The 15,543-nt window shown below is 39.5% G+C and overlaps 1 protein-coding gene across 1 annotated transcript; it reads right to left on the bottom strand.

Moving 5' to 3' along the window:
• Positions 1-5,801: 5,801 nt before the first annotated feature.
• On the bottom strand, positions 5,802-6,740 carry LOC125280923 (olfactory receptor 7A10-like). Its single transcript, XM_048211661.1, has one exon. The coding sequence runs from the start codon at positions 6,738-6,740 to the stop codon at positions 5,802-5,804; it is 939 nt and encodes a 312-aa protein (XP_048067618.1).
• Between the last annotated feature and the right edge of the window lie 8,803 nt (positions 6,741-15,543).

Here is a 15,543-nt window from a genome sequence, read left to right as displayed (position 1 = left end):
GAAGCTCTGTCCCCAGACAAGACAGCAGGAATAAGTCAGACTTCAGTGCCCCATCCAGACTTAGGACTGCACAAGAAACCACTAGGTCTTGTCCAGCCCGAGGTTGCCTGTGCTGCGGGACTGCAACAGAGGAGTATTTACAGCTGGTTCGGTCTGCTCATTAGCATCATTTCCCTCTTGTTCCACCTTCAGGCACATGATTTCCCTCCGGGACACTAGTTTGGACACAAAGGACATTTTTCCTGTTGAATTTCTTTTCCGAGAAGACTGGGTGATAAGCCAGGTGAAGTCAGTTTTTCTTACTCTTTTTCTATAACTTCTTCTGCTTTTCAGAGATCTAAACTCCCAGCCCCTTATCCCACTCCTGAGTGACCATTTTCTCCTGTTTAAGACTGAGGAATCAGTCTTGATTAGGTCCCTTGGGTCTTTCAAAGCATCGACTTACTTGTGGTGGAGACATGACCCCTAATATCTCTAGTATGTTACTTTTCCCTTTTCCAATGAAGACGAAAAGTTTGTTCCTTTAATATAAAACCCTGGACTCTACACTCCTTGGCTTCAAGACAGTTTTGCCAAAACAATTAGAAATTCCACACTTCCATCACAAGTTCAGGCTGTGACTTAAAATGTAATTATAAAATGTTTGTTAATTGTAAGAGATACATTTAGAACTCTTTCTGTACTATAATCTGAGTTTATCACCATATAGGAATTGCCTGAATTAATATTGATACAGGTCCATTCTGTGAGGCAACACTAGTGTGAACTCCATTCCCCATGGAGACATGGGGCTTGAAGAATTTAGTGAGCTTCTCAAAGTTATTGTTGCAGAAAGGGGTGGGTTCTGATTGCATTCTGTCAGGTTGCTCCCAGTTTTCAATCTCTGTGCCAGTGGTCCCAAGCAGAGGTGGTCCTTTTCCCCTGGGCACATCTGGCAATGTCCGAGAGACGCTGCTAAACACCTCCACTGAGCAGGAGAGCTCCCAACACAGATAGTGACCCTGCCTCAAAGGTCAGATTGAGAACATGAGAAAACATACTCTAGACCAGCATTTCTCCAACTTTAAACTGCACGTGAATCACCTAGGATTCTGGTTCAAATGGAGATTCTGCTTTAGCAGGTGCTGGTGGGCCCAGCAGTTCAGCGTTTCTAACAAGCTCCTGAGTGGTGTTGATGCTGCAGGTCATGGTCTGTGGACCACTCTGAGTAGCAAGCCTGTGGTCCTGTGATAGAGTAAGGGGCAGGTGGCTGTACGTCTTCCTCAGAAAAAAAGTCATGTTTGCATTAAATTTTGAATGACTAGTGTATCCAGTCATTCTCAAGGCTGTGATAAATTCTGTGTTTCTTATTAGAACCCTTGAGTGGTACCAAATAAAACACTTCTGGAAAAGTCTTTCCAGTAGGCAGAATAAGAGCCTCTTCATTATTACTATTTTTGCCTTTGACACTGTTTCTTTTTTAATTATTATTATGTTAAATTAGCCAACATATAGAACATTATTAGTTTTTGATGTACTGTTCAGTGATTCATTAGTTGTGTATAACAACCAGTGCTAAGTCATCCACATTCTAGTACCCAGAAATTTTGAATATGTTATTATTTTTTTAGGAAGAGGAAGGTTAAGGTAGCAAATGGAATAAGGGTGCTAAGCAGCTCACCTTAAACTAAGATTGGCCCATTTATGCAGCTGGAACTAATATAATCATCATAGTTCTCTGAATTTGGGAGAGGAAGGCAGAATAGTCAGATCAGAGAGAGATTGAAGATGCCATGTCACTGGTTTTGAAGATGGAGAGAGGGCAGTGAGCCAAAGAATGCTTGTTGTCACTAGAAACTGCAATAGGAAAGAAAAGATTCTCTCCTGGAGCATCTATAAGGAACCAGGCACTGCAGACATCTTGATTTTAGCCCACTGAGTCTTACTTCAGGCTTCTGACCTCGAAAACAGTAAGAGCATAAATTTGTTTTTTGAAGCATCTAGTGTGGTAATTTGTTACAGCAGAGATAGGAATGAAATATAGACATTTATCCAAGAAAATTGTTTTGAAGCAAACAAATTTTGGTTTCTCAATTAATTCATTTCTCTACTCTTGGGTAAGGGTATTTTGTGTTGATAGCCGATCTTAACTGGAAGAAAAAATATAAAGTCTGTTTGGAGCTTCTGCTCCATTGCTTGAATGGAATGGACAAAGTGAATTCCCCATTGCTAAAATATAAATATCACTGACTGACTTTATTTATTTGTTTATTTATTAAAGATTAATTTATTATTTTGGAGAGAGAGAGAGAGAGAGAGAGAGAGAACGGGCCCATACATGAACAGATGCGGGGCAAAGAAAGAAGGAGTGAGAAGCCTTAAGCAGACTCCTCACTGAGCATGGAGCCTGACATGGTGCTTGAATCCATGCCCTGAGATCATGCTGGGAGCCAAAATCAAGAGTTGGACCCTTAAGTGACTGAGCCATCCAAGTGCCCCTTTTATTTATGTTTGCAGTAATCTTTATGCCCAATGTAGGGCTTCAACTCATGACCCTGAGATCAAGAGTAGCATGCTCCAGCTGCCTGGCTGGCTCTGTGGGTGGAGTGGGTGACTCTTGATCTCAGGATTGTAGGTTTGAGCCCCACATTGTTTAAGCGATTAGTTAAAAACAAAATCTGAGAAACAAACTTAGGGCTTCAGAGGGGAGGGGGGTGGGGGAATGGGATAGGCTGGTGATGGGTAGTAAGGAGGGCACACATTGCATGGTGCACTGGGTGTTATATGCAACTAATGAATCATTGAACTTTACATCAGAAACCAGGGATGTGCTGTATGGTGACTAACATAATATAATAAAAAAAAATCAAAAAAATTTACTGATAACCAAAAAAAAAAAAAAAACCCCAAAAAACAAAACAAAACAAAACAAAACAAAACAAAAAAAAACAAAACAAAATCTTTAAAGAAAAAAAAAAAAAGAGTTGCTGCTCTGCTGACTGAGCCAGTCAAGTGTCCTGTGACTTTAGATTTAAATATGTTTTTTTAAAAATATAAATTCTGGGGTGCCTGGGTGGCACAGTGGTTAAGCGTCTGCCTTCAGCTCAGGGCGTGATCCCGGCGTTATGGGATCGAGCCCCACATCAGGCTCCTCCGCTAGGAGCCTGCTTCTTCCTCTCCCACTCCCCCTGCTTGTGTTCCCTCTCTCGCTGGCTGTCTCTATCTCTGTCAAATAAATAAATAAAATATTTAAAAAAATATATATATATATATATAAATTATGACTGTGAGCCATTTGTGCATTGAGATTAAAAAAGGAATTCATTACTAAAATTAATGTTTGCCTATTCAAATTTTAGTATTTGTGTCTAAATATCTATATTCTTTTAATTTCATACCTTTTCAAAATTACTCTTTTGATTTCTATCCTCTTCAAATTTCTTTCAGATTTCCTTTCAACACAAAAGATGGGATTATTTAGTATGTGTTATACATACATGTGTAAGAGTGTATTTGTATGAAGTAATGTACAAATGCACAGATACATATATGTACATACACTTCAACCCATGAAAGACTTTTTGGACTCACCAAATATTTCCAAATGCTGTATTTATTCCTAACAACATCCACCTGAATTAGAGATAAGGAAACAGATTTTTCAGGTTTATTACATTTTTTACAATTATATAACAAAACTCTATTTTATTATTTTATTTTTTTAACTTTTATTTTATTTTTTATTTTTTATTATGTTAGTGACCATACAGTACATCATTAGTTTTTCATGTAGTGTTCCCTGATTCACTGTTTGCATATAACACCCAGTGCTCCATGCAATATGTGCCCTCCTAATACCCATCACCGGGCTAGCCCATCCACCCACCCCATTCCCTCCAAAACCCTCAGTTTGTTTCCCAGAGTCCATAGTCTCTCATGGTTCATCTCCCCCTTTGTTTTCTCCCTCTTAATTTTCCCCTTCCTTTTCCTAATGTTCTCCCTGTTAGTCCTTATGTTCCACAAATAAGTAAAGCCATATGATAATTGTCTTTCTCTGCTTGACTTATTTCACTTAGCATAATCCCCTCCAGTTCCATCCATGTTGATGCAAATGTTGGGTAGTCATCCTTTCTGATGGCTGAGTAATATTTCATTGTGCATATGGACCACATCTTTATCCATTTGTCTGTTGAAGGGCATCTCGGCTCCTTCCATAGTTATTTGGCTATTGTGGACTATTGTGGACTATTGTGGACATTGCTGCTATGAACATTGGGTGTGTGCATGGCTCTTCTTTCACTACATCTGTATTTTGGGGGTAAATACCTAATAGTGCAATTGTTGGGTCACAGCGTAGCTCTATTTTTAATGTCTTGAGGAACTGCCATACTGTTTTCCAGAGTGGCTGTACCAGCTTACATTCCTACTAACAGTGTAAGAGGGTTCCTCTTTCTCCACTACCTCACCAACATTTGTTGTTTCCTGTCCTGTTAAATTTTGCCATTCTAATTGGTGTAAGGTGGTATCTCATTGTGGTTTGGATTTGTATTTCCCAGATGGCTAGTGATATTGAGCATTTTTTCAATTTACAATTTCAATGCCATCCCTATTAAAATACCATTGGCATTTTTCAAAGAGCTGGAAAAACAATCCTAAAATTTGTATGGAACCAGAAAAGACCCTGAATCACCAAGGCAATGTTGAAAAAGAAAAGCAAAGCTAGGGGCATCACAATGCCTGATTTCAAGCTATAGGACAAAGCTGTGATTATCAAGGCTACATGGTATTGGCACAAAAACTGATACATAGATTGATTGAACAGAATAGAGGGCCCAGAAATGCATCCTCAACTCTATGGTCAACTAATCTTTGATAAATCAGGAAAACATATCCAACGGACAAAAGACAGTCTCTTCAATAAGTGGTGCTGGGAAACTTGGACAGCTACATATAGAAGAATGAAATTGGACCATTCCCTTACACTATACACAAAGATACATTCAAAATGGATGAAATATCTCAATTTGAGACAGGAATCCATCAAAATCCTAGAGGATAATATAGGCAGTAACCTCTTGGATGTTGGCCACAGCATCTTCTTTAGGACACATATCTAAAGAAAAGGGAAAGAAAAGCAAAAATGAACTTTTGGGACTTCATCAAGATGAAAACTTCTTCACAGCAAAGGAAACAGTCAACAAAACCAAGGGGCAACCCATGGAATGGGAGAAGATATTTGCAAATGACACTGTAGATAAAGGGCTGATATCCAAGCTCTATAAAGAACTTCTCAAACTCAACACTCAAAAAACAAATAACCCAGTCAAAAAATGGGCAGAAGACATGAACAGACACTTCTCCAAAGAATATATGAATGAAAAGAAATCATTTTTAAGAATTCAAAGTGGTCTTGTAAAATATATGGAAGTTTCCAAATATTCCTGATGCAAGGTTAGGAAGAACTGTGGGGACATATAAAAATAAACGAAGGAAAAACTGTATGTACATCAGATAGAGCAGAAAGCTTTGTAAATGGAGTATTCTGAAATTGTATAGAGAAGTTGGATTTTAAAAAAATGAAATTTCTGGAAATTTATAGGAGCTAATTCTATTTCACAATGATCAAAAATGATGACTTTGAGCCCTACAATCAAGGCACTTCTTCACCACCAGGACAATTGCCCTTCTATTTATTATTATTTTTTATTATGTTAAGTTAGCCAGCATACAGACATCATCAGTTCTTGAAGTAGTGTTCAAAGATTCATTAGTTGCCTATAACACCCAGTGCTCATCACAACACGTACCCTCCTTAATACCCATCACCTGGCTATAGTTGCCCTCCTGAAGAATCTTATCAGAGCCTCCTTTATGTCTTTGTTCCTCAGGCTGTAGATGAAGGGGTTCAGCATGGGCGTGACCACCGTGTACATTACTGAGGCTACTGTTCTTCCATGGGAGCTCTGGGTAACAGCAGAGCTAAGGTACACTCCCAGGACCGTACAATAAAATAAGGAAACAACTGAGAGGTGAGATGCACAGGTGGAAAATGCTTTATACTTGCCCTGAGCTGATGAGATTCTATATATGGAGGAAATAATCTTAGAATATGAATAAAGGATCCCAGAGAGGGGACCACAAGTCAGGACCACAACTGAAACATACATCACTGTGTCATTAAGAAAGTTATCAGAACAGGCAAGTTGGATCATCTGATGGATTTCACAGAAAAAGTGGGGGATTTCCACCTCTGAACAGAAGGAGAGCGTCAAAACCATTAAACTCTGTATTAAAGAATTCAGGGCACTCATGATCCAGGACAGCAGAGCCAGGAGTCCACAGAGCCAGGGGTTCATGATGACCGTGTAGTGGAGGGGGTGGCAGATGGCCACGAAGCGGTCATAGGCCATCACGGCCAGGAGAAAGTCTTCCCAGCCTGCAAAGAGTAGGGAAAAGCAGATCTGGCTAATACATCCTGTATAGGTTATAACTTTGCTGTGTGTCTGTATATTCACCAGCATCTTTGGGATGATGGTAGAGGTGACACAGATGTCTACAAAGGATAGGTTGGCCAGGAGGAAGTACATGGGGGTGTGGAGGTGGGAGTCAGAGCTGACGGCCAGGATGATGAGCAGGTTTCCAAACACAGTGATCACATACATGGAGAGGAAAAGCCCGAATAGGAGGTGCTGCAGTTCTGGTTTGTTTGATAATCCCAGAAGAAGAAATCCTGAAATGTGGGTATCATTGCCTGGTCCCATGTGGTGGTTTGATGACTAGAAATTAGGAAAAAAGTGATTAATTTTAATACAAATGAACATTAGTAACATGGTAAAAATGCTATAACTTCAAAGACATGTGGGAATAAAAGCAGGCATAAAATAAAGTGGATAGGGTGTTATCTTTACTGGGAGTTCAGGAACATGTAAAACAACATGACACTTGACAAGAAACCTTAGGGAAATCTGCATGGGAGATAGAATTAACTAGGGATGTGTGTGCCCTGTAAGAGAAAGGGCCAGTGCAATGTCCCTGAGGAAGTCACCTGTTTTGATCCCTGGAGGGATATCCAGGACTCAAAATGGAGCCAGTGTAGTCAGGAGAGGAGCAAGAGGGAGAGTGATGAGAGGTGGTGTCAGGGAAGGTTGAGGAATGAGGTAACCTCCTTGCTACAGGTGAGACTTGAAGGCACAGGAGTTCTTCATTCACATGGTGTTCCTGGCACTTCATTAATTTGTTTCCAAGAAATCCTGTCAACAAAAATGGATCCATTCCTTATTTCCAGGTGTTGGTTAACATCCTGGAGTCTGCATTTTAAGGGTCCCATTTTGGCACACTATGGAGTCCTGGGACCATGTGACTACTAGGCTCTTCTCACCTCCATCTACACTATTTAGGAAAGAAATGTACTAGTTAAGCTCCCAACATCAAATTATCATTACTCTAGTGAATATAGAAAAGTCCCCAAATTCCAGGTGGTAAGACACCCATGAACATGTAACTTGGTGCTCTATTTTAATATGACCATTTTGTTCTGTATTTTGAGAAGTATAAAAAATTTAAAGTAAGAGAAAAAGAAGAAGGGAGAGAAGGGTCTAATAAGCCCAGGTGGTTCATGAGAGATCATGTTGATGAGAAAGCTTCCCTGGTTCTGGTTGCATTCCAACCCTAGGTGTATCCCCTTGATGCCCAGAATAACTAACAAAGCAGCAAAAACCCACTTGTCCGAAAGAGACAAGAGTGATATATTTATGGTGTCAAGACATCTCAATGTATGAACACCCACTAGAAATATGAGCGAAAGGAAAAATTCCATAATTGACAAAAGGAAATATATAATCTACAAAAATAGTGGTGATATATCAAGAAGAAATGATAAAACACTTTCCTAAATGATATTAAATGCAAAATTTTGGAATCAGTGTAGGAGTTTTGAATCTTGTTATCTACCACACAGTAGCTGTTTGAATTTGGGAGACAATAAATCCATCCTAAAATGGTAATATTCTCACTGGAAGAATGGGGATAAGTGGTATCCCTTCTCCTAAGGTGGTCGACAGATTTAGTTCTTACATGTAAGATGCTGAGCATAGTTCCTTACTGTTACTATTTGAATTGTTATTCTCTTTGTTCAGTGCTGTTTCTATGTGTGTGTGTGTGTGTGTGTGTGTGTGTGTGTGTGTATACATGAGGATTTGTGTGTTTCCATGTGCACACATGCTTGATCTTAATGTAAAAGGCATGATTACTATGCACAGTAAACAAAAAAAAATTGGAATCCACAGCAGTAAAGGGAAAAAAATGGTTTTAATAGAAGGTCAGTGGCTTCTAATGTGGGAAAGACAGTATGAAGAGTCCACCAGAATCAGGTTGCAGAGGGAAAAGGCAGTGAGTCAGGTGCTGATGTTACATCAGACTCCAAGGAGCCCATGCTGACCTCTCTCCAGGCCTCATCATGAGGGCCACCTCACACCCCTGATCTAAGTGTCATTCTTGTCCCTATGCCCTGTTTATTTGACCACACTTGTTTTTATGTGTCCTGAGAATGGGTGAGGCTGGCTCTTCTCTGACTTTTCTTGGTGGCATTTATTCCTTTTGTTATCTTGGGCTTTTGAGTTTGGTCTTTGTTTGACACAAAATCCAATGGGTACATGCCTGTCCTGGTTCTCTGTTCCTTGTCTGCCATGCAGAAACCTTCCCAGACCATACCCTGCAATATCTGGCATGTTCCGTGACAATCTACTCACTTTCTGTTTATGATTTATCCTTGAAGACCCAATGTCAAATAAGCACTTAGCTCCCTGTTCTCCATTCTAATATATGATCCAAAGGAGCAGGGCCTCACCTGGTTTGTTCATGTCTTTTGTTGACAAACGTTGCATTTGTATAGAAACAAGTTTTAAGAAAATGAGAATTTATTAAATAAAAAGAATGGTAGGGAAAATAAAATCATGTTAAAGATGGTGGACTCAAATAACTGTTTTCAACAAAACTGAACAATATTCTAACAATAACATCTTACAGAAATGATATTACTCAGCCATCAGAAAGAACGATTACCCAACATTTGCAGCAACATGGATGGGACTGGAGATTATGCTAAGTAAATAAGGCAAGCAGAGAAAGACAGTTATCGTATGGTTTCACTCATTTATGGAACATAAGAAGTAGGAAGATTGGTAGGAGAAGGAAGGGAAGAATGAAGGGGGGGTGAACAGAAGGGGGAATGAACCATGAGAGACTATGGACTCTGGGAAACAAGCTGAGGGCTTCAGAGGGGAAGGGGTGGGGGATTGGGATACGCCAGTGATGGGCATTAAGGAGGGCATGTATTGCATGGAGCACTGGGTGTTATATGCAAATAATGAATCATCGAACTTTACATTAAAAACTAAGGATGTACTGTATGGTGACTAACGTAACATAATAAAAAATTATTATTAAAAAAAAACAATACCAACCTTCACATCAATTTCAGTCGGTATTTCAGGATGAAATGGTTAAAAGCTTGGAAATAAATAATAGGAAGATATTCTTTATAATACATAGTACAAGAAACAGTAGCTAAAGTTATAATTTTATTGTATGTAAACTAAATGGACTGAATCATGCTTATGAAAAAGATGCAGGGGATCTTTAGTTGAATACAAAAGAGCATGTTTCACATAAGGACAGCATGTGATTGTTATTTTAAAACACCGATCTAACTCCAGAATATAAAATGGTAGAAATAAGGACAGTTAGATGTGCAATAAGATGAGAATATGTGTAAAAAGCAATTCTTACTACTAAAGATGAAGAAGAATTTCAGTGTTTTTTAAAGCAATGAGGGGGACACAATGTGACCAACTGACAGACTTGATCACATAAAATATGTAGGCTCTCACTCCATCCCATAAATACATCTCTACAGAATACAAGGATTAAGTGGCAAACAGCAACTTGGTGAAAAAATTGTCATTCTTTTCTTGAAAGGATGGGATTCAAACACAATAAAAACACACAGATCCCAGTACATGAAAGCAATGTACTTGCAAAAACAATTTGCCTATCTGAAGTAAATGGCTAACAAAGTCAAAAATATATTGAGCCTCCTTGGTAATAAAATAGTTGCAAAGTGATGCTCCTTGGCATATCCCTTCTTGCATATTAGGTACATTTTTTTTTCTCAGTGAATAGCAGTGGGAGAGATAAGACTGTGAAATGCATGCCTTAAAAACTGCCATTACTAGGTAGCATTTACTTCCATAGGTCTGGATCCTTCTAATAAATACAGAACAAGCTAAATGCATCCCACCTGAAAATTTTTTTAAAAATGCTGTCCCTCCACTGCTCACACATCCAAGCCTAATATTTTGCTTTCCTACTCCCCTTGGCTGCAAAACTCCTTGAACATGTTTTAATTTCACTGGAACCACTTTATGCCCCTCATTCCTTCCTCTGTCTCATCCAACTGGACTTTTATTCAGACCATGTATCATTAGCAATGATCCCTGTATGGTGAGTCCAACCAACACTTATTTTTAAATATATTAAGTAAATTATTTTTAAACTTAATAATCAACCTAGCAAATAAACATGTAATCTCTTGGCTCTGGGATAAGCTGGTTGGGCTCTCAGGTGACCTCGGGTAAATGTTCTCAGGTTCCATTCTCTCTGACCCTTTTCTGAAATACCTGCTGAGCTCTGAGACTCACCTGGTTGGGGGTCTATAAGATGAAAGTCTCTGCGTGGAGGTCCCAGTTCATCCCTGGGTGGTTGATACTGAAAACTGAAACTCTGTTCCCAGACATTACAGGAGGAAAGAGTGAAGCATGAGTCCCCCAGCCAGACTTAGGAGCTCAAAAGCAACAACCACATTCTTTCCTGCACAAGGATGCACCATGGCCAGGGACTGAAGCAGAGGAGATATTTATAGTTCCCTGTGTCTGCTCATTAGGCACTGTTTCCATTGTTACTCCAACTTTTGAACAGATTATTTCCCCCTGGGTCTCTGGTCTGGACAGAAACAAAGGTTTTTCCTGCCAATTCTCTGTTCCCAGGAGACCAGATTAGAAGTCAGGTGTATCCAGTTATTATTACTTCTTCTCCATGATCTTGCCTGCCTTCCAGAGTTTTAACCTCCATGCATTATATCCAAATTTTGAGTTAATGTTTTCTCCAAATCTAAGACTGAGGAACCTGCTTAACCAGGTCTCATGGGTAGAGATCTCCTCATATCTCTAGGAAATTGCTATTCCCCTCTTTGACAAGAGAGGGAGTACCTTAATTAGCTATAAACATGTGGGTACTCTGCCCTTGTTTGCCTGATGGTTTTGACTAATCAATTGCTGATTCATGGTGATAACACAAATTCAGAGCTTCCATTTAGTGCTCCGTTTTCAAACGTTTGTTAATTATGAGATAGTTAGATCTTTTAATGTACCATACCCTGAAATGAGAATCCTAGGTGGGTTGTTTTATTTCATTTTTGCAAGACTCCATGCTGTAAGGTCTTATAATGAACCTTAATCTACATTTGTAAAAGCGGAGCTCAGAATTGTGAAATTAGCTATCCAGAGTTATGAGCTGAGGGAGGGATGAGTTTTGACTGGAACTCCACCAAGATACTTCCAGTTTGCATGCCCTAGATCAATTGTTCTCAAGCAGGGGATTTTTGCCTCCAGACAACACTTGACAATTATGGAGAAATCTTGGGTTGTCATAACTATGGATGTCTACTGGCACCTAGTGGGTTGAGGCCACGGTTGATGCCCCACATCCTACAATGCACAGTATGGCCCCCAATACAAGGAATTATCTAGCACAGATGTCAACAGTGGAGAGGTTAAGAAACTCTTTTCTAGACAAGAACTTCTCCAACATTAACATGTGTTTGAATCACTTGAGGATCCTGTTCAAATTCCGAACAAAGGTTGTGGATGAGGTTCAGAAGTCCTGTAATTGTAACTGCTTCCCAGTTGATACTGATGCCATCAGTCCTGGTCTGTGGACCACTCTTTGAGTATTAAGACCATGTTTCAGTGTTTGATTCAGGGATAATTGATTTTAGACCTCCTCTACCCAGAATCCTCATGCTCACCTCAGGTCTGACCTTAGGTGGTCACATGATGGACTCAGTAGTTGAACTTGTGCATGCCTCTTGAGTATTTTCCCCATTAGCTGTGCTGTCTCTGGTTGAGATGATGCCAGATGGAAGAGATGCATAGGGCAGGATGCATGGGGGAGATGCATGGGGAAAGGGTGTGGAGCTTCCATGCCTTCTCCAGATACACCACTCTATCAGTCTCCATGTGTCCACCAACCTGAAAGCTCTCTGAACCATCCTTTTGGGTTTCATGGAAACTTCATGATATAGACATGATTAAATCATTGGCCATTGGTGATTAGACTGCATTTCCAGCCTCTCACACATCCTAGGAGGTCAGGGGGTGGGAACTAAAATTCTGAATCTGTAATTACATGGTTGGTCCTCCTGGCAAGCAGCTTTTCTCCATAGGTACTTTTCCAAAGTCACCTCGTTAACCTAGAAAAGGCATCTTTATGGCTCTCGTCACTTAGGAAATTTGAAGTTTTAGAAACTCTGTGCCAGAAATGGGGATGAAGACCAAATGTGTGCATGTGTGTGTGTGTGTGTGTGTGTGTGTGTATTTAATTTATTATGATACGTTAGTGACCATACAGTACATCATTTGTTTTTGTTGTAGTGTTCCATGATTCATTGTTTGTGTATAACACCCAGTGCGCCATGCAATATGTGCCCTCCTTAATACCCGTCACTGGGCCAGGCCATCCCCCCACTCCCCTCCCCTCTAAAACCCTAGTTTGTTTCCTGGAGTCCATAGTCTCTCGTGGTTAATTTCCCCCTCTGTTTACCCCCCCTTCATTTTTCCCTTCCTTCTCCTACCGATCTCCCTGCTATTCCTTATGTTCCACAAATGAGTGAAACCATATGATAATTGTCTTTCTCAGCTTGACTTATTCACTTAGCATAATGTCCTCCAGTCCCATCCATGTTGATGCAAATGTTGGGTAATCATTCTTTCTGATGGCGGTGTTATATTCCATATTATGTATCAACCACATCTTTATTCATTCATCTGTTGATGGGAATCTCAGCTCCTTCCACAGTTTAGCTATTGTGGACAATGCTGCTATGAACATTGGGGTGTCTATGGTCCTTCTCTTCACTACATCTCTATCTTTGGGGTAAATACCCAGTAGTCCAATTGCTGGGTCATAGGAGAGCTCCACTTTTAACATCTTGAGGAACTTCCATACTGTTTTCCAGTGGCTGTACCAGCTTGCATTCTCACCAACAGTGTCAGATGGTTCCCCTTTCTCCACATCCTCTCCAACATTAGTTTCCTGCATGTCAATTTTTGCCATTCTAACTGGTGTAAGGTGGTATCTCATTGTGGTTTTGATTTGAATTTCCCTGATGACTAGTGATCTTGAACATTTTTTCATGTGTCTGTTTGCCATTTGTGTGTCTTCTTTGGACAAGTGTCTGTTCATGTCTTCTGCCCATTTTTGACTTGATTATTTGTTTTTTGGTGTTGAGTTTGAGAAATTTTTTATAGATCTTGGATACTAGCCCTTTATCTGTAGTGTCATTTGCAAATATCTTCTCCCATTCTGTGGGTTGCTTCTTTGTTTTGTTGACTGTTTCCTTTGCTGTGCAGAAGCTTTTTATCTTGATGAAGTCCCAAAGGTTCATTTTTGCTTTTCTTTCCCCTGCTTTCAGAGACGTGCCATGAAAGAAGTTGCTGTGGGTAATGTCAAAGAGGTTACTGTCTATGTTCTCTAGGATTTTGATGGATTCCTGTCTCACATCTGAGGTCTTTCATCCATTTTGGGTTTCTCTTTAAACCAAAGACTATAATAAGAGATGTAGTGGGACACTATATTGTTCATAAAGGGTCTATACAATAAGAAGATCTAACATTTGTAAATATCTATGCTTCCAACATCAGAGCAGCCAATTATATAAACCAATGAATAACCAAAATAAAGAAACACATTGACAGTAATACATTAATAGTAGGAGACCTCAACTGACAGCAATGGACAAATCATCCAAGCAGAAGATCAAGAAAGAAACAAGAGCTTTGAGTTACACATTGGACCAGATGGATTTTGTAGATATATACAGATCATTCCACCCTAAAACAACAGAATACTCATTCTTCTTGAGTGCACATGGAACTTTCTCCAGAATAGACCATATGCTGGGTCACAAATCAGTCTCAACTGATACCAAAAGATTGAGATTATTCCCTGCATGTTATCAGACCACAATGCTTTGGAACTCAAACTCAATCACAGGAAAAAATTGGAAGGAACTCAAACACTTGGAAGTTAAAGAGCATCCTGATAAAGAATGAATGGGTCAACAAGGAAATTAAAGAAGAACTTAAATAATTCATGGAAACTAATGAGAATGCAAATACATCAGTCCAAAACCTATGGGATATGGCAAAGGCAGCCCTAAGAAGGAAATACATAGCTATCCAAGCCTCTCACTAAAAAATTAGAAAAATCCCAAATGCACAAGCTAACCATACCCCTAAAGGAGCTGGAGAAGGAACAGCAAATAAAACCTAAACCAAGCAGGAGAAGAGAAATAATAAAGATTAGAGCAGAGATCAAGGAAATAGAAACCAGAAAAAAGAGTAGAGCAGATCAACGAAACTAGAAGCTGGTTCTTTGAAAGAATTAATAAGATTGATAAACCACTGGCCAGACTTATACAAAAGAAAAAAAAAAAACGACCCAAATTAATAAAGTTATACATAAAAGGGGAGAGATCATGACTAACACCAAGGAAATAGAAACAATTATTAGAAATTTTTATCAGCATCTATATGCCAAAAAAATCAAGCAACCTGGAAGAAGTGGATGCCTTCCTGGAAACCTATAAACTACCAAGACTAAAACAGGAAGAAATTGATTATTTAAACAGACTGATGAATTATGAAGAGATTGAAGCAGTCATCAAAAACCTCCCCCAAAAACAAGAGTCCAGGGCCTGACGGATTCCCCCGGGAATTCTACCAAACATTCAAAGAAGAAATAATACCTATTATCCTGAAGCTGTTTCAAAAAATAGAAACTCATTCTATGAGGCCAGTATTACCTTGATCCCCAAACCAGGCAAAGACCCCATCAAAAAGGAGAATTACAGACCGATATCCCTGATGAATATGGACACCGACATTCTCAACAAAATCCTAGCTAATAGAATCCAACAGTACATTAAAAGGATTATCCATCAAGACCAAGTGTTATTCAACCCGGGGATGCAATGTGGTTCAACATTCACAAATCGATTAGTGTGATATATCACATTAATAAGAGAACAGACAAGAAACACATGATCCTCTCAATTGATGCAGAAAAGGCATTTGACAAAATACAGCATCCTTTCCTGATTAAAACCCTTCAGAGTGTAGGGATAGAGGGTACATTCCTCAATCTCATAAAAACCATCTATGAAAAGCCTACAGCAAATACCATTCTCAATGGGGAAAAGCTGAGAGCCTTTCCCTTAAGATCAGGAAC

The sequence above is a fragment of the Ursus arctos genome, unplaced genomic scaffold, assembly GCF_023065955.2.
Source record: "Ursus arctos isolate Adak ecotype North America unplaced genomic scaffold, UrsArc2.0 scaffold_14, whole genome shotgun sequence".
NCBI classification, from domain to species: domain Eukaryota; kingdom Metazoa; phylum Chordata; class Mammalia; order Carnivora; family Ursidae; genus Ursus; species Ursus arctos.
The sequence above is the reverse complement of the archived record's forward strand: the minus strand, read 5'-3'. Positions and strand labels throughout refer to the sequence as shown.